The 23609-nt window shown below is 40.9% G+C and overlaps 1 protein-coding gene across 4 annotated transcripts in view; it reads left to right on the top strand.

Annotated features, from left to right (window-relative positions):
• The window catches only part of soga1 (suppressor of glucose, autophagy associated 1), a 102168-nt gene that overhangs the window by 55157 nt on the left and 23402 nt on the right, over nt 1-23609 (top strand). For 2 of the 4 annotated variants that reach the window (XM_043710555.1, XM_043710552.1), the window contains exons 6-10: nt 4912-5079; nt 14459-14584; nt 18639-18869; nt 19535-19699; nt 21020-21187. In XM_043710555.1, coding sequence (XP_043566490.1) covers nt 4912-5079; nt 14459-14584; nt 18639-18869; nt 19535-19699; nt 21020-21187 — 858 coding nt within the window. The remainder of the gene's footprint in view (nt 1-4911; nt 5080-14458; nt 14585-18638; nt 18870-19534; nt 19700-21019; nt 21188-23609) is intronic. The other 2 variants (XM_043710553.1, XM_043710554.1) reach the window with 2 other exon arrangements.

The raw sequence follows: 23609 nt of genomic DNA, 5'->3' as shown, positions 1-23609 counted from the left end.
GGCAGGGGAAGGTGCCAGGACGGGAGGGTGGGTTGTTGGGGGACGTGGACCTGACCAGGTAGTCACGGAGGGAATGATCTTTGCGGAAGGCAGAAAGGGGTGGGGAGGGAAATATATCCCTGGTGGTGGGGTCCGTTTGGAGGTGGCGGAAATGTCGGCGGATGATTTGGTTTATGCGAAAGTTGGTAGGGTGGAAGATGAGCACCAGGGGGGTTCTGTCCTTGTTACGTTTGGAGGGGTGGGGTCTGAGGGCAGAGGTGCGGGATGTGGACGAGATGCGTTGGAGGGCATCTTTAACCATGTGGGAAGGGAAATTGCAGTGTCTAAAGAAGGAGGCCATCTAGTGTGTTCTGTGGTGGAACTGGTCCGCCTGGGAGCAGAGGAATTGGGAATATGGAATGGCATTTTTGCAGGAGGAAGGGTGTGAAGAGGTGTAATCGAGGTAGCTGTGGGAGTCGGTGGGTTTGTAAAAAATGTCGGTGTCAAGTTGGTCGTCATTAATGGAGATGGAGAGGTCCAGGAAGGGGAGGGAGGTGTCACAGATGGTCCAGATAAATATAAGGTCAGGGTGAAATGTGTTGGTGAAGTTGATGAATTGCTCAACCTCCTAGCGGGATCACGAGGTGGCGCCAATGCAGTCATCAATGTAGCGGAGGAAGAGGTGGGGAGTGGTGCGGGTGTAACTACAGAAGATGGACTGTTGCGTAGTCAAATGCAAGCAAGTTGGGACTAGGTTAGTTTGGGAACATATAGGCATGGACTGGTTGGACCAAAGGGTCTGTATGACTGTATAACTGAACAGCTGAGATCCCTTCCCTCCAATTTCATTATTGCCTACGCATGTCGATATTTGGCATTCTCTGGAATGTATTACAAACCTGTGAAACTCAGCCGAGTGTTATTTAATCATTCATGAAACTTAATTCTTGCAACATATTGAACGGTTTGAGTGAGTGCCCAGACATCCTTTCCACAAGGCTGTGTTTATTGGGAGCACTACCATATGCATGCAAAAAAATAGAACAGCAGCTGCCATGAACAAAGATGGTGCTGCTCACAAACCTCACTGTAGGGCGAGGTCATAACAAAAGATGACACTCAACTATTTGAGTGTCATTAGTCTATAGAAGATGTGAAAACAAGAAAACGAAGAAAAGTACAATATCCTTCAAGTAAAGAATAGGCTTGATCATAAAAACAATGCAAACAGGATCATTTTAACACAGCCTGCCAGCTCCAGGATAAAACCCTTGCTGGGCAGAACCCAAGGAAAGCTCTACTGCAGATGATGCCAGGAAGGGAAAGATCGGTTTTGTCAGTCCCAGCCTCCCCCTACCGTTCTCATTGCCTCACCTCTTCATTCCCAGCCTGGTGACGCCAGTGACACTTCCTTCAGCCTATCGTGACCAGGTCATATCACAATCTGCACATGCTTGGAGTCTGCTTTAGCATTATGGGTAATCGCTCAATAACAATAACAAGAAACTAGCCAATGGACGATTAATGTAAATAGAAAATGCTGGAAATACTCAGCAGGCCAGACAGAATTATAACAGCACTTCCAATTGCATGAATCCAAATTGAGTGCATCTGTACCACAGTAGCAGCTGACCCTTCCCCCTCCTGCTGAAGACCATGGAAGACAAAGTGCCCATTGCTATGAAGAAAGCGGAGTATTCAGTATTGTCAGCTTCTCTACACCTGCACCCTACCTCCTTTTTTGTCTCTATGTCTGTCTCTGTGTGTATCTCTCTCTCTCTCTGCCCCCCTCACTCCCTCCCTCTCGTCCCACCCTTCCCAATCCTCCAACCCTTCCATCCTTCCCTCCCTCACCCTTCTCCCTTCTCCCTCCCTCAATCTCCCTCCTCTCTCCCTCCAACCACCCCCCCACCATATGTAAGCCACGATATTTTTAAAAAACTGTCCAGCTTGAATGAAAATTTACTGTTGCCGCCAGAGACATTAGTCAATTAGAGACTTTTGTTTAAAGTTGCATATTATTTGGTAAATCTTTCTAAAATCCATGACATTTTAAAATGGAATTTGTATCAGAGCAAAGCATTACCTCTGCATCAATATATGCATTTATTTTGGCCAAACTTTACCCTTTGAAGACATAGTGGGTCTCCTGTACCTCAGCAGCTTCACTCTGAATGGGACAGATGTGAGAAACCTCAAGGTTTCACAACCAAGACAGGTTGCTTGAGTTGGGCAATTTTCCAAGTCAGTCACCAATCCCAGAAGAAGGAGGATGACCATTCATGTCTCAGATCCAGTGTAATGGACCTCCATGGTGTTGGTCATTGGATAGCCGACCATTAATTTCAATAGAAAAGAGTTTAATGTTGTCTCTGCATCTTTTCTAATAAAGGACCACACAATTTCCGGTTCCAACGTTCTGCATTAACTGAGACTATTGTAATGGTCAGGCGATCATTTTTAGATGCTGCATTCAGAGCGACTTCCCTTCATTTTGCTCACAGTCTATTAGCATACAGTCAATCAAATCTATTATCCTCATCATTGTGACAAACTGTGTCACACGGACTATAGTGTCACAGAGGCACATGCAATCAGAGCACACCCTGCATGACCACACTGCCAGGCCATCCAACACTTTCACTGCTACCTTTGCCAATGATCAACACCCAAGCAAAGTCAATCTCGTTATAACCAGATGACCAGGGTTCTGCATGTCAACACACGTCGTTATGTTGCACTGAACAAAGTGAGGCACCTTGCACATATGCTTTCAGCTTTGTTGTGAGGGGGAGGACAACTCCAGAAGGTCTGGGAGAGATGGAATCCTACTTCTGCAACTAGGACCGTTTTAGGTTTCGGAGGAGGAGCTGCAATGCTGAGGGAATAACTTCTGTCCCAGACATAGGAGAAACGCTGCGAGCGTGAGTTTGGAAAGAGTTTGCATAACTAAAGAATATGTTGGTGACTGGTAATGCAGCGGGGCATCGTCAATTGAGAGATGTTGCAGAGAAACTTGAAGGGAGTCAGCCAGCTGGAGGTGAGAAACATGGTACATCTGAGGACAACCAAACAGGAAATCGGCATCAGTTGATTGTGATCTGAAATTTTCCTCCAGTGGCACAGATGATTAACCATTCTTTCTTGACATTCAGGGCCTTTTCCTGCAGTACCTATCATTTAGGCCAAGATAACCTCTTCAGTTATTGTATATTTATAGTATCCCTTCTTCCTCATTCAAGCTGCCCTCTATGGTGGCTCTGCTAGTTCCTGGCTCTGACTGCTTGTTGCCTTCCTGTCACCCAAGTGCAGATAGCTGCTGCACCTTTTTTTAATCCTTGCAACTTGCTTCCTTTATTGCACACTCTTCACCAAGCGGGCCTTGCAGTCTGTTCTTTTCTTCTAATTAGCTGCCCAATGTAAGGGATATTTCTGAGAGGTGACCTTATCCAGCCTCGTAGCCTGGTCAGGTACCAACCTCTAACTCTAAATTAAGGTCCCTAAGTTTAAAATGTAATTTGACAGAATTCTGCATAAGGAAAATATAAATCAGGCTCCTGCTCCCTTTACTTAGCAGCTAAAAATGGTTTTAGCAGGGAATGTGTTCTGCGTTTCAGCCACAGCTGCTAAAGGCCCTACTCCACAAAAATTCAGCTCCCAAATTTCAATCCTGACCTGTATAAATTGGTTGCATTTAGCTAACACTGTGATGAGGCACTGTGATTGGTTAAGGATAGGAAAAAGTCACCTGTGGTTCATGCTCTTGATCACAGCAGCCCATGCTAAAAATCCATTTTTGGGGTGAAGATAAAATCAGACTGGGCTTTTGTCACTGTCATCTTCAAAATAACCTAATTAAATGTTGACTGCCGAGACCACACAAAAGTAATAGCCATTTAGGAAAGGTAGTTGAGAGTGAACTTTACTACCACAGGAGAAAGTCAATAGATTCAAGTGAATAGCATGAAATGGGTAGAGCTAAAGGTTATTTTAAGCAGCATTTTTGATTCAATAAAGAAATCAGTGTAGCCATAGAAACTGAAGTATGGGCCTTGGGCACAAACTACCACAATGCATCAATGTATTTCTCCTTCATTCACTTCGTGATCATACATTAGATTCCAAAACAAAACCGTGAGGCTAAGCAGCTGAGGGCATAGCTGTTTTAATCACTGTAGTTCTCTATATCATTTAGTTTTTATTTATTTGAATAGCAGTTAAGCAGATATTTTTAATAACAACTTTGAATTCCAAGTGGACAATTTCAAAGTTGCTTACTTTAACTAGCCTCTTTCAGCATTGGCATGCTGCACCGTTATTTATTTTGCTTAATTCAAATGTTTGGATAGTTCAGTTATTCAGCACAAAACATTTGAGTAAAGTGCATCTTACCAAGGTTTCAGTATTCTACAATGATGCTTCATTGTGAACAAATGAAGCACTTCCAATGGGATATTTGTGTAAATGGTTAAGTCGTGAGAACCTGAAGTAGTGTGCACTGGATATTGGCTTTTTGGCTAAATGGGCAGATGCTTTTGTAGCTTAGTCAGTTTGGGTTCACAACTTTTTATTGCTTCAGAGAGTGTTTCCAAGAAGTGCATGCACACCCTTGGTTGAATCTGAGCTCTGTTGCCTGCATGTTGTTGGTTTAACCCCCACATCATTCACTGCATGTGCACCGTAACTGGTGTTTGCACACTCTCTCTTTTCTTCTCTTTTCTCTTTTTTTCAAACAAATCAGCCCATAATTCTACTCATTGTCTTTTTAATTTTGTTTACGACACTCTCTTATGCCACTGTAATAAAGATGTTTTTCCTTTTCATACTTTTCTTTGTCTTGTAGTTTTTTCAATGTTTACTATACCCAGTTTTTGTTTCTTTGTTCCTTCCCTATCCTTTGTTTTGTTTTCATTAACTTGCCCATGCATGCAGCAGCCTGACTTTAGGGATCAAGTGGACTGGCAGCAAGATGTTAGCCATACCCCGGAGATCTGTGTAGCCAATTCTGATACCAAGGAGTACGGAGAAAATGCCAAGGATTATACGGCTAAGGATTATAACATCTACACCCATGAGGAAAGTGACTCCTATGCTTCAGAGGTAAATTTATAAAATCATCTATGTCTGTAATAAAGCTACAAGCTGATAATGGAAAATATGGTATCGTCTTTTCAGTATCTGTCTTCATGAATGCAAATATATAAAAAACAAATCCCCATGGTCTGAGAGACATTGTGTTACTTTACTGTGAATGTTGTATGCAACCAACTATATTCATCTTTTCAAATTGTAAGTGGATGCATATAGAGCTTAAAAATCTAATTCTTGTTAATTATGCTGAATTTCTACAGTGATTCTACAGTGCTGATTTTCTGGTGTTGACATTTGATGCTAAATACTCAAGTGAAAGCTAAATGCACAAATTTGAATGTAATAATTGAAATCTGAATGACAATCTGTTGGATTGGTTTTGTAATGTGATGAGTGAATTGTTTGCCTGTCTTAAGACAGAGATTTATTGTTCTCCAAAGAAATATGTAACATTGGATGAAAATAGTGGGAGATTGCTTATTGTTGGAGAAATACTGTCAATGTTACGGTCAGCCTTACTGACCCTGGAATAGTCAAACTACCTCTAGCTGCTAATTACATGGTGGTTAACAGTAGCCATGTTCGAATTAGATTAGATTAGATTACATTACAGTGTGGAAACAGGCCCTTCGGCCCAACAAGTCCACACTAACCCGCCGAAGCAAAACCCACCCATACCCCTACATTTACCCCTTACTTAACACTACGGGCAATTTAGCATGGCCAATTCACCTGACCTGCACATCTTTGGACTGTGGGAGGAAACCGGAGCACCCAGAGGAAACCCACGCAGACACTGGGAGAATGTGCAACTCCACACAGACAGTCACCTAAGGCTGGAATCGAACCCGGGTCCCTGGTGCTGTGAGGCAGCAGTGCTAACCACTGTGCCACCGTGCCGCCCATGAATTGTGACAATCTGTGATTCCACTCATGGATCAATAGCCTCATAGAGTCATACAGCACGGAAATAGAGCCTTCAGTCCAATTCATCCATGCTGACCAAGTTTCCCAAACTAAACTAGGCCCATTTGCCACCATTTGGCCCATATCCCTCTAAATCTTTCCTATTCGTGTACCTGTTCAAATATCTTTTAAATGTTGTAACTGGACTTGCATGTATCACTTCCTCAGGCAGTTCGTTTCACATATGAACGTGTGAAAAAGTTCCCCCTTTCAGGTCCCTTTTAAATCTTTTCCATCTCACCTTAAAATGATGCTGTCTAATTTTGTACTCCCCTACCCTAGGGAAAAGACCTTTGCTATTCACCTTATGTATGCCTCTCATGATTTTATTTAACCTCTATAAGATCACCCATCAACCTCCTATGTACCAGAGGAAAAAAGTCCCAGCCTGTCCAACCTCTCCTTATAACTCAAACCTTCCAGTTCCAGTAGCATTCTTGTAAATCTTTTCAGCGCCCTTTCCAATTTAATAATAATCTTCCTTTAGGAGGGCAACCAGAACAATACAGTGTTGACCTCACTATGGTTCTGTACAGCTGTAACATGGTGTCCCCACTCCTGTACTCAATTCACTGACCAATGAAGGCAAGCTGCCTTCACCACTGTGTCAACCTGTGACACAACTTTCAAAGAACTGTGTACCTGAATCCTTAGTCATCTCTGTTAGACAACACACCCCAAGATCCTACCATTGAGTGTATAAGTCCTGCCCTGATTTGCCTTAACAAAATGTCACTCCTCACATTTATCTAAATTAAATTCTATCTACCAGTCCTCAGCTGATTGGTCCAGCTGATCAAGATCCCGATACACTCTGAGATAACCACCTTCACTGTCCACTATACCACCAACACCATAAACATATTAACCATGCTTCCTATATTCTCAACCAAATCATTGATATAAATGACAAAAGACAGTGGACCCCCCCTTGCGGAACATTGCTGGTCACAGGCCTCCAATCCAAAACAAACCCTCCACCACCACCCTCTATTTCTTTCATCAAGCCAATTCAACTTGTGGTTGAATCGTAACTGTCATCTGGGCAATTAGGGATGAACAATAATTGCTGGCCCAGTCAGTGGCACCCATATCCTTCAAATGAATGAGAAATATGGAAGAACCACCATTTGGACATGGGCCTAGGCGGATTCCAGGTACCCATTATGAATTGGTTCCTTCAGAAGAAGACTAGAAGGATATCATGAAATCATAGGTTTGCTTCATGGTGATGTCTCTTCATAGCCATGATATGCGATTTTTCTAACCTAGCATTGAAGCAACAGGACCAGATTTCGAAGGTTCACGCTTATTAAGTTGGGTGAGGGTTAACATCCTGCAGTCTTCTGAGGCTGTCGTAATCAAATGGCTTTAATGACTTCCCAGTGTGGATTGAATCTCATGTTGGGAGCTTAGGCAGCCAGAACCCCCAGTGATAGTCCTTGAAGGGCTGCTGCTTTTATTAAAAAGGAAGAGTCTTCTAGGCATACACACAGTCTGTGGCAGCAGGTCTTATATTTTCAGTTTCATGGAAGAGCAGAGGGAAAGAAACTTGCCTCATCTTGGATATGGTTGTGGGTGAGCTGTTGGAGCAAGGAAACCAAAGGAGTTTAGCAAGGTTTGCACCAGAGAGGAGTTAGTCAAAAGAGTGAATGGCATTTCCTAACATCTACAAGAATGGACAGCAGGTGAGGTACAAGTTTGGCAACCTCAGGAAAAGCACAGAGATAAGACTGCCAGCATGATGTAAGCAAAATAAGCATCCTACAAAGTTTCCTCTTGGCATGTCTTTGCTTGATTAAGGTGGCATTCCAACAATTCTTTCACAGATTCACGTGCATACATGTAATGCTGCAAGGAAAATTTTCAAAGTCATCGTTGTGAAAATTCAGCCAATTCATTGACTTGCATCTTAAAGCTCAGACCTCACAGCAAGCAACCAAAAAGATTAGATGCTTAATGTTAATTTCCATAGACTGAGGATAAGACATTGGGTGGTGGGTATTCAACATCTGTCTTCAAAGCTCTAAACTTCTTATTGCTTGTAGACAAAGCTTCAAATAACATGAAGGTTCATGTTTGTACAGCAGGAAAGTCCACACCTTCAGGTGCTTAAATACATTTACAAATGTCATTCTACAGATCCTGGGACCAGAGACCATAAAGACAATGAAGGTTATGTCTCCCAAGCACCAAGATATACCTTTCCCTGTTTCTTGTGTCTGCTCTTGGTTATTCTCTGTCACACAGTCTCATCTGCAATACATAACAGACAGAAACCATTCCTCTCACTTAAACCAAGTATGAAAGAGAAGGAAATATTAGGAAACTGGGTGAACATTAAATTTGATTAAACTTACATTCATTCATCACACCAGTTAATTGCTGAAACCCAGCAGTCTGCCAGTGTAGTGACTTCTCTTACTGGGATTATTCAGTTATTGAGGATGTTGTATGAGGAGATTCTTTTTACTACTCTTGTTGTAACTTATGTTTGGCTGTGTGCCAGTTGGCCTGTTCTGTCATTGGTGCCACCCATGATTCTTACATACTTGTTCCACAGGATCTCCTTTCTATATGCTGTGATCTTTAATGCTTTAGTAACCCTGTTGCGCAAACATTCCCTGATCAAATATATTGGCTCAGATCTAGCAATCCCAATGGCAGTAAACACTGAAACATCTGCTGCTGTTGAGGATGACAACAGCATCAGACATTCCAGGGAGCTAATTTAGGACCAGATCCAGAACTTCCCAAAACTACTCTCGCACCAATTCCCACCTCACACCCCCCGACCCCCTGCTGTTTAATGACCTCATATTCCCCCACAGCCCTGGATTCTCATTTTTCACCCTCCCATTTCACAATGCTCACTGGTCACCTGATCCCACTTTCCTCCCCAAACTACGTTTCAGCTTACCATCCAAACCCCTGGCTCCTGAGTCACACCAGTGCTATAGTAGAATCGAGGTTGTTTGGAGAATGTGGGTGTGTGCCATAGGGGCAGGTAGACAATTTGGGGGGGGGGGTTCAGTGTAGTTTGAAGTTGCAGACAGTGTTCCAAGTGGTTAGCACTGCCAGAGTGGGGTTGTGTTGGATTGGAGGGGCCACAGGGGCTGTGCTGATTCATAGGGTAAGTAGTCTCACAGTGGGCTAACATGTACTGGATTGTGGGGTTGAAAGTGGATCGGGGTGATTACTGCATAGTAACGGGTCCACTTAAAAATTCTGCAAGTCAGTGACCTAAAGATAAGCTTCCTGAGGTGTCTTCAGTTCATGGTGTAAATGGTGATGGATTAATCTCTGTCCACAAGGTCCTGTGAAAAGTAAAAGGCCACCTTTAAACATGGTCAGCGGCAGGTTTGGACGTAATGCTGGAGATCAGAATCGAGAGTGTGGTGTTGCTACACTCAACTTAGAAAACTACACCTTGTGACAGTTCTCCATTCATGCTGATGCTGAGAAAATGAGTGCGTAACAAACACATATTATCCACATACGTATTGACATGATTTGATTGACCAATTGGCCTGAATCTTTTCGGGTGGCTTGAGGATAATCCAAAGGTTTGTGGTCTTTTCAACAGCCAACAGAGATGTCCATCCCTGACTGTAGCTTAACACAATGACTGTTTGCCATTGGAGTAGGGCACATTTTCTGTGCGTAGCCAAATATGTTATCTATCCCTGATTCTTCTGGGGTATTAGTGATGAGCCCTATTTTAACTGTGGTTTCAACCACAATGTTGCTGGAGAGATCCTAGATATTGACTCATCAGCAATGAAGTTTATGACCAGTCATTATGATCTGTGACTTGGAGAGGAATTTAGATGTAATGGTATTCCCACAACGTTACTGTTTAGATTAGATTAGATTAGATTAGATTACTTACAGTGTGGAAACAGGCCCTTCGGCCCAACAAGTCCACACCGCCCCACCGAAGCACAAGCCACCCATACCCCTACATTTACCCCTTACCTAACACTACAGGCACCTGACCTGCACATCTTTGGACTGTGGGAGGAAACCGGAGCACTCGGAGGAAACCCACGCAGACACGGGGAGAATGTGCAAACTCCACACAGTCAGTTGCCTGAGGCGGGAATTGAACCCGGGTCTCTGACACTGTGAGGCAGCAGTGCTAACCATTCTTGTCTTTCCAAATATTATAATGCAGTAAAGGAATGTGCTGTTGAAGTAGCTTTGGCAAGTTGCTGCGGTTTACCTCTGGATGAAATAAAGAAAGCCATTATGTACTGGTGGTGGTGATGAACATTGATTCCCGTAACAGGCATGCTGGTTAAATGACTGCTTTTGTCCTGGATGGTGTTAATCTTTTAAGCATTGTTATAACTATATGCCAGATAGGTGGTGAATGTTCCATCATACTTCGATTGTACCCATACCTGGCTTCTCCTCTGTCCATACATCCTCTGAAACAACAAGAAGGGAAGCTGTAGAGGAATTCTCATGATCTGTAATTTAGGAGCATCAAGTAAATTTTCAGCTTCTGGAAATTAAAATATGCGAAGTATTATCAGAACAATCAGAATATTTGTGCAAAGGTTAATGCAGAAGGCAAAGATCTGAAAGGTGGAAGCAGAGCAGGCAAGACTCTAACATGTCTTCAGCACCACACATTTTTGAAGTCAGAAATAAGTTTTCCCATCATTAATAAAATCATTGCACTTTATCTTCTCAATAAAAACTCTGAGAAATGTACATGGAGATATTTTGAGTATGTGACAGTATATTTATGGTTCATGTTGAACATATCATCTATTCTGCTAAAATATAGTCCAGACAGAAAGTTATGCTTAACATATACTGCCAAGGCAACTCTTACATATCCATTCCGCACTGGTATCAGCAATGAGATGGACTAGAAAATTAGGAATTTTTTTTAAGAATTATTTCCACTTTCCTTCTGTTTTGCATTCTAATTTTATCTATTGTTGCTAAATAAAACCTTTCCATGAATTTTTAAAATAAAATGGAACAGGTTGATTTAAATAGCTCTGAGCATTAAAGAACATTAGTTTTAGGGAAATAATATATTTTTGGTGAAAAAATAGTATCCAAACAGATTTGTAAAACATGTCATGGAAGGAGGTATTTGCAATATCCCACAGTTCTAGGCTATATGAGGTAAATGTCAACAGAGTTAAAGGGAGTGTATTTTACTGTCTTTGTTAGTGTACAGGTATTTCATGTACATGTTCAAATTACGCTCCTCTATCTCAGCAAAAGACAAATGACTGACTATCTCAGTTAAAGTCCGAGAGGAAAGATTTTGATGTAAGCAAATAGAGAGGTAATTTTCCAGTCCAGTCCAGCAGCTTTTATTGAAGAATTATATGTCCTCCTCATTACAGATGTGCACAGTTAGTGGATGCAATTTTCAGTTCTCTGTCTGTATATTTTTTCATTCCTGTGCATTCTCAAGGCCATTTCTCAAGCAATTCAGTAATATTTCTGCTGAATTTGGTTTCTGATCTTGTATTGGGAGATTTGCATCAGTCAAAAGGATTTCAGGTAGTTTTGCAGACAGTTGTTTTGATAGAAGTTGAAAGAACTATGAATGCTGTAAATTAGCAACAACAGAAATTGCTGGAAAAGCTCAGAAGTTCTGGCATCATCTGTGGAGAGAAAGCAGAGCTAACGTTTCAGGTCAAGTGACCCTTCCTCCTACGCATGCCCACCTTGAAGTTCTGCTCCTGTCTCCAACAGGACTTCAATTCCAATCTTTTTCGTTGTCCATCTTCTTAATTTTGCTGTCACCCCTGGTGTTTGACCAGGTATTTGCTAAAACATGTTTCCACAGCCACCTCTCATTCCTCAGTGATTACCTCCAGCTCAAACTCACCCCACATGGATTCCAGTTCAAGTCTCATCCTTCATGCTTTGAATCCCATGCAGGATCATTAGTATCTCAGCAATTTTCAACATTGCACAGACAACTGCTGTCACTGCATACTGAGAACCAGACTCAGGGCCATGTGCCATCATGTGCACAGCCTCAACCTCTCTCCAAGAGAGATTGGCTTCGGGCTGCACTACTCCCCAGTTCCTCTTTATCTTCGAGAGGAAGGGTTATTGGACCCGAAATGTTAACTCTAGTTTCTCTGCGCAGATGCTGCCAGACCTGCTGAGCTTTTCCATCAGTTTCTGTTTTTGCTACTGTTTTGATAGATTTTATTTTCTGTATCTCTGCCCCATGAGCTATCAGGGCAAAAATAGGCCATTCCACCCATTGAGTCTGCGCCGCCATTTATTCATGGCTGATAGGTTTCCTAAACTCATTCTCCCACTTTCTCCCCATAAGCCTTGATCCCTTTACTAATTAAGAACCTATTCATCTCTATCCTAAATGACTTGGCCTCCGCAGCCTTGAGCAATGTGTTCCACAGCTTCACCAACCTCTGGCTGAAGAAATTCCTCGTCATCTTTGCTCTGAGGTTATGCCCTCTGATCCTAGTCTCTTCTACTTGTGGACCTTCTCAATGTCCACTGTATCCAGACTCTCCATATTCTGTAGGTGTCAATCAGATCTACCCCCTGTATCCTTCTAAACTCCATAGAGACCCAGACTCCTCAACTGCCGCTAATATGACCAGCCCTTCATCCGGGGATCATTCTTGTAAACCTCCTCTAGACCACTCCCAAGACCAGTACATCCTTCCTTAGTTACACGGCCCAAAACTGCTTTCAGTATTCCAAATGCAATCTGACCAGATCCTTATATAGCCTCAGCAGTACATCCCTGCTCTTGTATTCCAATCCTCTCAAATTGAATGCTAATATGGCCCCAGGGGTCAAATTTGCAGGAAATTCTCAGGGAAAAACTAATCTGCAAATTTTATTGCAGATCTGAAAATGAATACCTGACCCATGTGTCTGTGATGGGTTTTTGGTCTCTTTTTGCACTGCTCAGGTTCACAGTGAATTTTGTGAGTTGCAAGAACACATAAGGGTGAGAGTTTGGAGTGGATTGGAAAGCCCAGTTCAGTCTCCAACACAGCAGGCTGGCTCCTAAAAGCCCCCTAAACATTACTGCCCTGATCAACTCCATTCCATTCAGTGCCTCCCCAATTTCCCCAGAACATTGCCACTCCACCCTTTTGCATTTATCATCTCTTGCCCAGCGTGCATTATATATAATCCTCAGAAGTCATGCAATAGACTTGGGAAATACTACATAGTCATTGGGGAAAATAAAATTAAACCTCCTAACAATCTTTTTTTAAAAAAAACTGATCTTAAATTCATTTTCATTGATGTTGAAGTCAAAAACCCAAGCGAACAAATTGTAATCTCTTAACTGCCAATTGGATTTTTAAACCAGCAAAGAAAAACCTATCATAGACATTTTCTTTTAAAGTAGGTTTGCAACAGTTTGTCATTCTTGGATCAGTAAGACCACCTGCAGAACTGAAGCTTTTGAAACCTGGCCAAACATTCATAATAGAACAACTGTCAAACCAAAGGCTTCCAGCTCCACTCTTTGAACAGATTTCCATTTCAAAGCCTATCATTAGAGGGGCAGGGAGATTGCCCCCCCATTACCCAATATACAAAGGGAGGGGTTACAAAAAAAATCAGCCAGATCTTCTAATCCCATTGAATCAGGAAATCGTGACAGCAGAGGGTACAAGTTCTTAATGCATCATGGTACGTACTTGTGAACAAATATACAATGCTGATAATGTAAGGATTACTTTATCTTTGTATCCTTATTATAAATCACAGTGTGAAAAACGCTTGATTACAGCATTGCTGCTAATAGTGGCAGTGAAGGTCTCAAAGTATTTTACACTTGTCTTTCAGAATGTTTCCAGTCCCTCAGTTGGCTTTGCATTCTCTTCACAAACTATCAAACCTGGCATACTTTAATCTGCTTCTAAAACCCTCGAACAGTGGACAAAAATATGGGTGGAGGAGGAAATCCTGATTTTGGCCCCTGTTTAAAATGGGGCATCTGACCTCAGCAGGGGGTGGTGTGCCTTTTGCACGCTAGGTGTTTCCAACTTGTAAGTGGGCTCAAGGAAGATAGCGCAGGGTCGAGAAAATCAGTTTTCCTCTGAAACAAAATCAAAATGTAACCATTTTCACACCAAAACATGACTCTGCACCCAGATAAAAAAAAGTTGGCTTTTCATATCTCAAGTTAGAACACTCATATCAGTGTTGCTGGGGTGCTGCCATAGTTCTCAATTGTTCATTAAACGGAAAGGTTTATCTAGTGCCGTCATTCTTATAAGCTGCTTGCAGTGTCTACAGTACTTCCTATGGGTGACAGTATCCTGCCCTCTCCACTGCGGGCAGGTATGAAGCAATCTGAGAAGTATTTGGTGAAACAAGAGGAAAAGCAGTCTGAAATTTTCTTCATAACCCAACTACAACTTATGACTTGTTTAACCAGGTCAAGGAACTACAACTTGATTTATCTGAAGCGAAGGAGACTATCCGAGGACTGCAAGAACAGCTTGTTCAGGAAAGAGAGCTTCGAAATGAAGATGCAATGAGATTTCAACAGAAAATGTCACAGGTCAGTTGAAGAGGAACAATTGATCGTTTCTCACTGAATTTTGAGTTTTAAATTGACACTCTCAAAAAATGCTATAGAAAAGTAATGTTAAATGTTGCTAATTGTAATGTTAAATGTTGCTAATTGAAAATTGCAGCTGCTCATTCTTGAGGAGTTTGGTGAATAATTTTACTCAGTTTTCTTTTGTCTGTCCAACATTGAACCAAAAAAAGTAGAAAGTTCCTGCTCAGACAAAATGTCATTGTACTTTTACTCAATAGTTTCAACATGGTGTTACTTTTAAAGTTGGCTGTTGGTTAGTTCAGTTGGCTGGAAAGCTGGTTTGGAATGCAGAGCAATATCAACTGCATGGGTTAAGATTACCATGAAGGTTGGATTGAGATTACCAGCTGGCTGTAGTTACCATGAAAGATTCTCCTTCACAATGTTTCCCCTCACCTGAGGAATGGTATCTCTCAGGTTAAGCCACTATCAGTTCTCTCTCGAGTGAGAAAACATTCGTATGGTCTTGTAGGACTATGGTGAATCTACCTTTACTTTTAAAGGTCTTTACTTGAGAAACAGGCACTGGCACGGATGGAAAATCACACTGCAGGGCATTTTACTGGACCATTCCATAGCACATAGACAACTATCTACCACTTTGATTGTTCATGTTAAAAGCTTTTGTCAGCTGTAGGCTAAATAGTAAGCCTAACAAGCATGTGCATGTTTAAAATGTATTTGTTTCTCAGGAGCCTCAGAGACTGAGGTGTAATCTTATATAGGCTTATTAAATCATGAGGGGCATGGATAGATGAATAGATAGGGTCTTTTCCCCAGTAAGGGGGAGATCAAAACTAGAGGGCATAGGTTTAAGGTGAGAGGGGAAAGATTTTAAAAGGGTGGTGTGTGTATGGAATGAGCTGCCAGGGGAAGTGGTAGAGGCTGGTATAATTTCAACTTTTAAAAGCCATCTGGATGGGTATATGAAAAGGGAGGGTTTAGAGGAAGATGGGTCAAAAGCTGGCAAATAGGACTAGATTAGGTTGGGATATGTGGTCTGGAGCGAAGGGTCTGTTTTCATGATATACAGCTCTATGACTCTAAAATACCTATTTTTTTCTACCTTTACTTCATTCCCTTAACCATTGGTTTCCAGAGTTTGTGTCACTCTGTTCTCTATCTGCCTGTCTCTGTCTCTTTCTTCTGAGAGAGAAAACTAGCGATTGTTAGTCGAAGGAAATAGTTCACATCTCCATAGTTTCATTGGAAACTTGTCGTATTAGAGGCAAAATAAATCTAAGATCAAGCAGTTTAATTTCTTTAAGTGAAGGAGTACTGCTGAATCCTGTCTTCACCAATAATACTCCCCATTGAACGGAATAGCCACCCTTGTGACCACCTGAGAAATGCAGAAATGCCCTTTCATAAGCAAAAAAGAAATACTGGACAAATCTGCTTCAGTTCTGTTCTGTTTTTGAGAAATGGTTTGTTTATCAAAGTGGACTTCTGTTGACTGATTCCTGCAGAAAATGGAATTCAGTAACTTGCAATGATCATTGCTTGGTCTATCCAATGCCATTTAAAAACAGATTATAAAAATCGATATGGATAACTAGCCGATCAAGTTCATATTTCCAGAGAAATCAGTGTGTATACTTATATCTTTTTATCATTTTTTTCTTAAACCATGCTTAGTAATTTTGGTTGACTTTAGAGGCTTATAAGATAAAAACATGAGAAATGCTGGTGGACAAAATTAGGGAGCATCCTAAAGATATTGTACAAGTATATCAAGGGAAAGAGTAGGGCCAGTTGTGGACCGAGGAGGCCATTTGTGCATGAAACCAGAGGACATTGTTAGAGTGTTAAATGAGTACTTCACATCAGTATTTACTTGGGAGAAGGATGATGCAGATACAGAATTTGAGAAGATGGACTGGAGGTCCTTGAGCAAATTGATATAAGAAGTGAGGAGATATTTGAGGTTCCGGTAGATTTAAGAGTTGACAAACTCCCAGGTCCAGATGAGTAGTGTCTCAGGTTGCTGTGGGAGAGGAGGGAGGAAATTACAGGGGCCCTGAACCAAATTTTTATGTCATCTCAAGTTATAATGGAAGTGCCAGAGGACTAGAGGACAGTTCGTGTGGTTCCACTTTGGAAGAAGGTGGTAGAGATCAATCGGGAACTATAGACCAGTAATCTAACATCAATGGTAGGGAAACTATTGGAGAAAATAGTGAAGGAGAAAGTTAATTGATCAGGAATATTCAACATAGCTTTATTCAAGGGAAGTCATGCCTAACAAATCTTTTTGAGGTGACCAAGTGACTAAGGTAAGGTTGAATGACAGGAGACAGAGGGTGGTGGTAGAAGACTGTTTGTTTGTGTAACTGGAGTCTGGTGTGCATTGGCATACCACCGGGACCAGTGTTGGGTGCCTTATTGTTGGTCATATTCATAAATGATGTAAATGAGAATGTAGTGGTGGATGATATGTAAGTTTGCAGATGACACAGGAATTGGCCAAGTGGTTGACAGTGAGGAGAAAGATGTTGGGTTACAGGAGAGTATGAATGGATGAGTCAGATGGACAGATCAGTGGCAGATGGAATTTAAATCTGATGAATATGGTGATGCACTTTGGAAGAACGAACATGACAAAGGAGTACTCGATGACTGGCAAGGCACTTGGAAGCTCAGAGGGACAGTGTGATCTTGGGGTGCTTTGCCATAGTTTCCTGAAGTTGGCAGGACAGGTTAATAGGGTAGTTGAGAAGGCATATGGGTGGTCGTGTTGACACTGTACAGAACTTCAGTTTGGCCACAGCTGGAGTACAGTGTGGACTTCTGGTCACTGCACTATCAGAAGGATGTGATTGCATTGGAGAGGGTGCAAAGGAGATTCATCATGATGTTGCCTGGGATGGAGCAGTTCAGCTGTGAAGAGAGACTGGATAAGTTCAGGTTGTTTTTGTTGGAGCAAGAAAGTTGTGAGGTGACCTGATTGAGGTTTATAAGACTTTGAGGGGCATAGACAGGGTGAATAGAAAGCAATTGATCCCTTAGGTCGAAGGTTCCATAACAAGGAGGTGTAATTTTAATATGAAGGGTTTTAAGGAGATTAAAGGAAAAACCTTTTCCAGAGGATGGTGGCGGTATGGAATGCATTGCATGAGAGGGTCATTGAGGCCGGACACTTCTCAGCCTTTTTGAAAAGTACTTGAATGAGCACCTAAAGGGTCACAACATTCAGGACTCTGAGCTAGTGCAAGAAAATGAGACTAGGGTGGGTAGTGTTGTATTTTTGATGGTACAGACTCAATGGGCCGAAAGGCTTCGTTTATACTGTATGATTCTGAGATTCTGTGATTTGACTGCATGCATTAGAGAATGACAGTTTTGCATTGGTTGGAGTGCTATGAAACTGGAAAAGTTCAATATTTGCTCTCTGCTCAATGATCTATTAGAAAAGCACTAACAATGTTAACTTGGATAAAGCAAGTTTGGATTGGGGCTATTGTTGAAGACTGGTCTTCCAGGGATTCTCCCTAAATTCTGAGCATTTCTAGTTGAAACTGTCAAACAATGGGCATTTGATTGAGGCATCATAGGCCTGCAGACACCCTTTATTTGAATAATGAGTAGGGAGAAAATCATTGGGAAAAAAAAACATATTTATGCACTTGCACAATTTGCAGATTTTGTACTGCGCCTTCAGGGAGAAGCTAGGGAAATTGAATCACCTTTGGCCTGTCTTGCTGTCTTCCTATTTACATGTAAGCATTGAGATCACATTCACAACTCAGTACTAACAAATTCACCACTGTATCCAATGATCAGAGGAACTGAAAACGGTTATTAATTTTCTTTGCTGAGGTACTTAAGCAAGTTTGACAAGAATAACAACGTATATCAGTTTGAACAGCTGTTTTGTATGGTAAGGTGAGTGCACAATGAAGCATGACACATACTCATGAATTTCTGATAGATGACACACATGGCCTGGTTCAGTGCTCATCTAAATTAAGTCTTTTATATTTTTCATTGACTCTTTAATTGCTCTCCATAGCTTAAAGAGGAACAACAAAAGGCTCTTGTGCGAAGAGATTTTGAGCTGCAGAGCCTGAATTTGCAAACCAGACTTGAGCAGAAATTCTGGAGTCAAGAGAAAAACCTGTTTGTGAAGGAAGCAGATCAATTCAAACAAAACCTCTTCCTTCTCTACATGAAACTGAAATGGTTCCTGAAACACTGGAAATGTGGCAAGAAGATGGATAATGACGGTGATGATTTACTAGAGGTGCAGTATTCAACATTTTTAACAGATCTGTTAGTCTGGCCCACTATTGTCTATTTGAGGACTCAAACCATTACAGTAGTGCAGAGTTAAATGTATAAAATAGCTGCAATGAGCACGTGTTAATGGAAATAAATTCATCTGATTAGTATATGTATGTAAAATGCATATACATTAGAACTTCAGAGTAGATTGCAGGAACAATGTATAAGACTCATGGTCTTATTAGGCACATGGTCTTGGAAAGTTTCAGCAAGTAAGAGGCAATCTTATTGAAACATAGAAGATGCTGAGGAGGTTTGAAACACTGAGAACTTGGCTAGTTGAAGTACAGTCATCTCAATATCAAAACTCGGAAGCGAACACCATTGCATTGCCTTTCCAGTTGTTTTCTACTTCCACCAATAATCTGTTTTCCCTTTTGTTTTGTGTGTGTGCATGTGTGAAGAGGAATTAATAAGGAGATTAGAGTTGTAGTTAGTAGTGTTATATACCAAGAGTTGATATCTGTTTATATCAGTGGGTTGTAATAATTTTTAGAATTGAGCATTTGTGTACCAAAACTAAAAATTCACAGTTGTTGTTGTGCACACTGCACCATTGTGTGCACCCTGTGACCATGAATGAAATTTAAAGAAACATTTCTTGTGCTTCAATGCATTTGGCAGGTTAACAGTGTGAAAGATTTATATTTGCTGATTGAAGAGGAGGAGCTGACCCCTCGCCAAGTGGACAATAAGACTGTGAAAACAGATGACCAATCTCACAATATCCTTGAGGAGGCTTTGACTGTTCCAGTGGAGAAATCTCCTCCTACATCATGTGCAAAGCAGGTATGCCATTGTTTAAATAGCCAATTACTGCATTGCTTCTGGATATTCATATCTGTTTCATACTGTCTGAAATAAGTTGCTAAAACAGCTGTCTATTAAAGTACAAGATTTATCTCAATTAAAGACTTTACTCGAGAGATTTCTGAATTAAGTAATTATTCAGTGTTACCATCACAATTTTTATACTCTTTTCAAGTATAATTTATCATTATGGTGAAAGACTCATTTGCAAGATTTTTATATTCTTAAAAAGTGTGTGTGTGTGTAAAGACACACTGGAACTTTAACCTGTTTAAGCTGCAGAATGCTAGATCATTGTACCATCTTAGTGACATCTGTGCAGTGGACATCTTTGGTGGGTTACCATTTGATTACCATTTACCTAAGTGGTTTAAATTGTTTTGCATGCCTTTTTGCTGCTACATCATTTTCTTTTGACAATGTCACCAAATTTTACAAATTTGCATTTAACTTTAGAATTCAAATGACTTGCATGGATTAGCAACAGCAGAAGTCTGGCCATTGATTCCTGTGAGAGTCAGTCTGTTTGCCCCATCTGCTGTTGTACCTTTTGCAAGTATTTCTTGGCCATTTTGGTATTGTATTTTTCAGTTTGATTCCATGGCTAGCCTTTTGCGTTACTGTGTTAAATTCAATTTCTGCCTGAATAAATTTACAGCAACAATTTTCTGTTGTGGTTCTGTTCGCCAAGCTGGAAGTTTTTGTTGCAAACATTTCGTCCCCTGGCTAGGCGACATCATCAGTGCTTGGGAGCCTCCTGCGAAGCGCTTCTTTGATGTTTCCTCCGGTGTTTATAGTGGTCTGTCCCTGCCGCTTCCGGTTGTCAGTTTCAGCTGTCCGCTGTAGTGGTTGGTATATTGGGTCCAGGTCGATGTGTTTGTTGATGGAGTTTGTGGATGATTCAATTTTCTGTATAATTGAATCCTTCTTTATCCTGTGCCTATCTTCTAATGAATTTCTAGGGAGGTAAGGTAAACTTGATGTGGAAATTTGCCAAATATTTTCTGGAAGAAGAAATTATTTAAATATGGTTCTTTCAAAAATCCATTCTTAAGTGTATGTTGTTTGTTGTTATTGTGGTGTTGTTGTAACTTGGCATAGGTCTGTTTTTTTTTGAAAAGAAGGCCAATTTATAATAACAATTGTTAAACTAAAGTGAGATAATATTACTGATGTTTCTGTTTCATCAATCTCTTGGTATTTGTCAAGCTCAGAATTAATTGTCAATTTTGTTAGGGTGATAGGATTTTCATGTTCCTTTTTAACAATGATATTGTATGCTTGGTTTATATTTTGCAGTCAAATGAATATAGTAGAGTTGTGGGAGACATTAAAATGATTTTAAAGGACCTTTGCACAGAACTAAAGGAGGAAAGAAGGCGAACAAATGATCTTCAACACGAGTTTGCAAACGCCAAGTCAGCCTGGGAGATAGAAAAAGTGGAGCTCAAAAGTCGTATTGCACAAGTAAGCAGAATTTGAGGCAGTTATTCAGTGTCAGCAATAATTCACAGTTATCCTTAGCATATTGTCAATAGTCCCAGGCTAGTTTGTGCTCCTTAATATCAAAGGGCATTAAGGTACATTTGTAGCATTGTGTTAAGGTTCATTTAGTGCTATACTTCAATCTTCTCCCTGCAACCCTGCACACTCTTCATTTTAAGATAACAGTCTAATTCTGTTTTGAAAATTCACTGGAACCTGCCTGCATCATACAGTCTGACAGAGTGATTCAGACTTTAACTACCTGCTTTGTGAAGAATCTTTTTGCTTCTTTTACCAATTACTTTAAATCTGTGCCCTCTTGTTCTTAGTTCTTTCATGAGTGAGATTTGTTTCTTTCAGATCACTCATGAGAAAGATAGTGACATAGTGTTGGTGGTGTCACTGGACTAGTAATCCAGAGACCTGGACTATTGCTGTGGGAATATTGGTTCAGATTCCACCACAGCAAACTATGAAGTTTGAATTTAGTGAATGAATCTGAAAACCATGAAACCATTGTCAATTGTTAAAGCACAAAACCCCTTTAGGAAAGGACATTTGACCAATTAGGCCTCGTCTGCCACATGTATGACTCCAGATCAACAGCACTGTATTCAATCTTATTTGACCTCTGAACCTGCCTTCAAGCCAGTCAACTGAAGGCCAATTAGGGATGGACAATAAATACTGGCTTTGCCAGTGACGCCAACATCCCCTGGAAAAATGTGAAGAAACCTTGCTGTTTAGACCCCTCATGATTTTGAACACATTTACAAAATGCATTGTCAGTCTTTTCTTCAAGGAAACTGTTCTGACTTCTCCAATCTAATGTCACAACTGAGGTTCCTCAGCCCTGGAACCATTCACATGAACTTTTATACAGCCTCTCTAATTGCTTCATATTCTTCCTAGAGCAAGACTCCTGGAACTGGACACAGTACTCCAGCTGAGGATATCCTATTGTCTTACACAAGTTCAACATAATCTCTTTGTACACTGCACCTATTGATCGAGTGCAGGATGTGTATACTTTGTACGCATTTCTTTTAACCCGTCCTGCTATCTTCAATGACTTGTGTACTTACCATCTAAGTTTCTCTGCTTCTATAACCACCTGAGTTGGTATCTCTGTTCTTTGTACCAAAATTAACCACTTCACTCTTTTTGTATTAAAGTTTACTTGCCACTTGTCCACACATTGTGCCGTCCTATATATACAATTTTGAAGTTATGCATTACACTCCTGACATTTCACAATGTTTTCACTATTGAATCATTGGCATATTTTGAAATTATGCACATGTGCATGAAATCTGATTCATCAAGTTACATAGGCAACAGACTAGTGATACTATCTTCAGACTGTTAATTTACAGATCCAGGAAAAGTTCGGGGGACACAGGTTTGATCCTGCTGTGGCAGATGGTGAATTGGAATTTAATAAAAGATCCAGGATTAAGAATCTAATGATGACCATTAATCCATTGTTGATTGTCAGGAAAACCCCATCTGGTTCACTGATGTCCTACAGAGAAGGAAGCTGCCATCCTTACCTGGTGTGGCCTAGATGACCCAGTAATGTGGTTGACTCTTAATTGCCCTCTGGACAATTTAGGGATGGCCTAGCCAGTGACACCCACATCCCATAGATGAATGGATTTTTTTAAAAAATTAAGATACTGTGAACAGTTTTAGACCCTTTATCTAACGAAATGTAGATTGGCGTTGGAGCCAGTCCAGAAAAGAGTCACTAGGTTGATTCTAGGTATAGAGTGATTGCCTTATGAGGAGAGATAGATGGGCTTGTATTCATTGGAGTTTAGAAGAATGAGAGGAGACTTTATTGAAACATAAAAAATTCTTAGTAAGCTTCACAGAGTAGATTTAGGAGGCAGATTTTGCAGAACTCTTAAGGTACAGTGTGACCTTGGTGTCATCATGCACAAATCATTAAAGGTTACTGTGCTAATATAGAAGTAACTAAGAAAGCTAGTAGAATGGTGTTATTAATTGTGAGGTGTGTTGAGTACAAAAATATGGAGGTTATGCTTCAGTTATATAGGACACTGCATCAAGAGTACTGTGTTCTGTATTGGTCATCGTACCTCATATGTAAAAGCTTTGGGAGGCTGTTCAGAGAAGGTTTTATAAACTAATAACTGAAATGGGAAGATTTCTTTCTATTCACTCCTAAGACATGGGCATTGCTGTCTGGCCTAGCATTTATTGCCTGTTCCTAGTTTCCCTAGAGAAGGTGATGGTGAGCTGCCTTCTTGGACTGCTACAGACTAGGTGCTGTAAGGAGACTAACAATGCCAAGGGAGTGCCAGGATTTTGACTCAATATCACTAAAAGAACAGTGATGTATTTCCTAGTCAGGTTGGTGAGTGGTTTAGTGGGGAAC

The sequence above is a fragment of the Chiloscyllium plagiosum genome, chromosome 20 (assembly GCF_004010195.1).
Source record: "Chiloscyllium plagiosum isolate BGI_BamShark_2017 chromosome 20, ASM401019v2, whole genome shotgun sequence".
Lineage (NCBI taxonomy): Eukaryota > Metazoa > Chordata > Chondrichthyes > Orectolobiformes > Hemiscylliidae > Chiloscyllium > Chiloscyllium plagiosum.
This window is presented reverse-complemented; position numbering and strand designations above follow the sequence as displayed.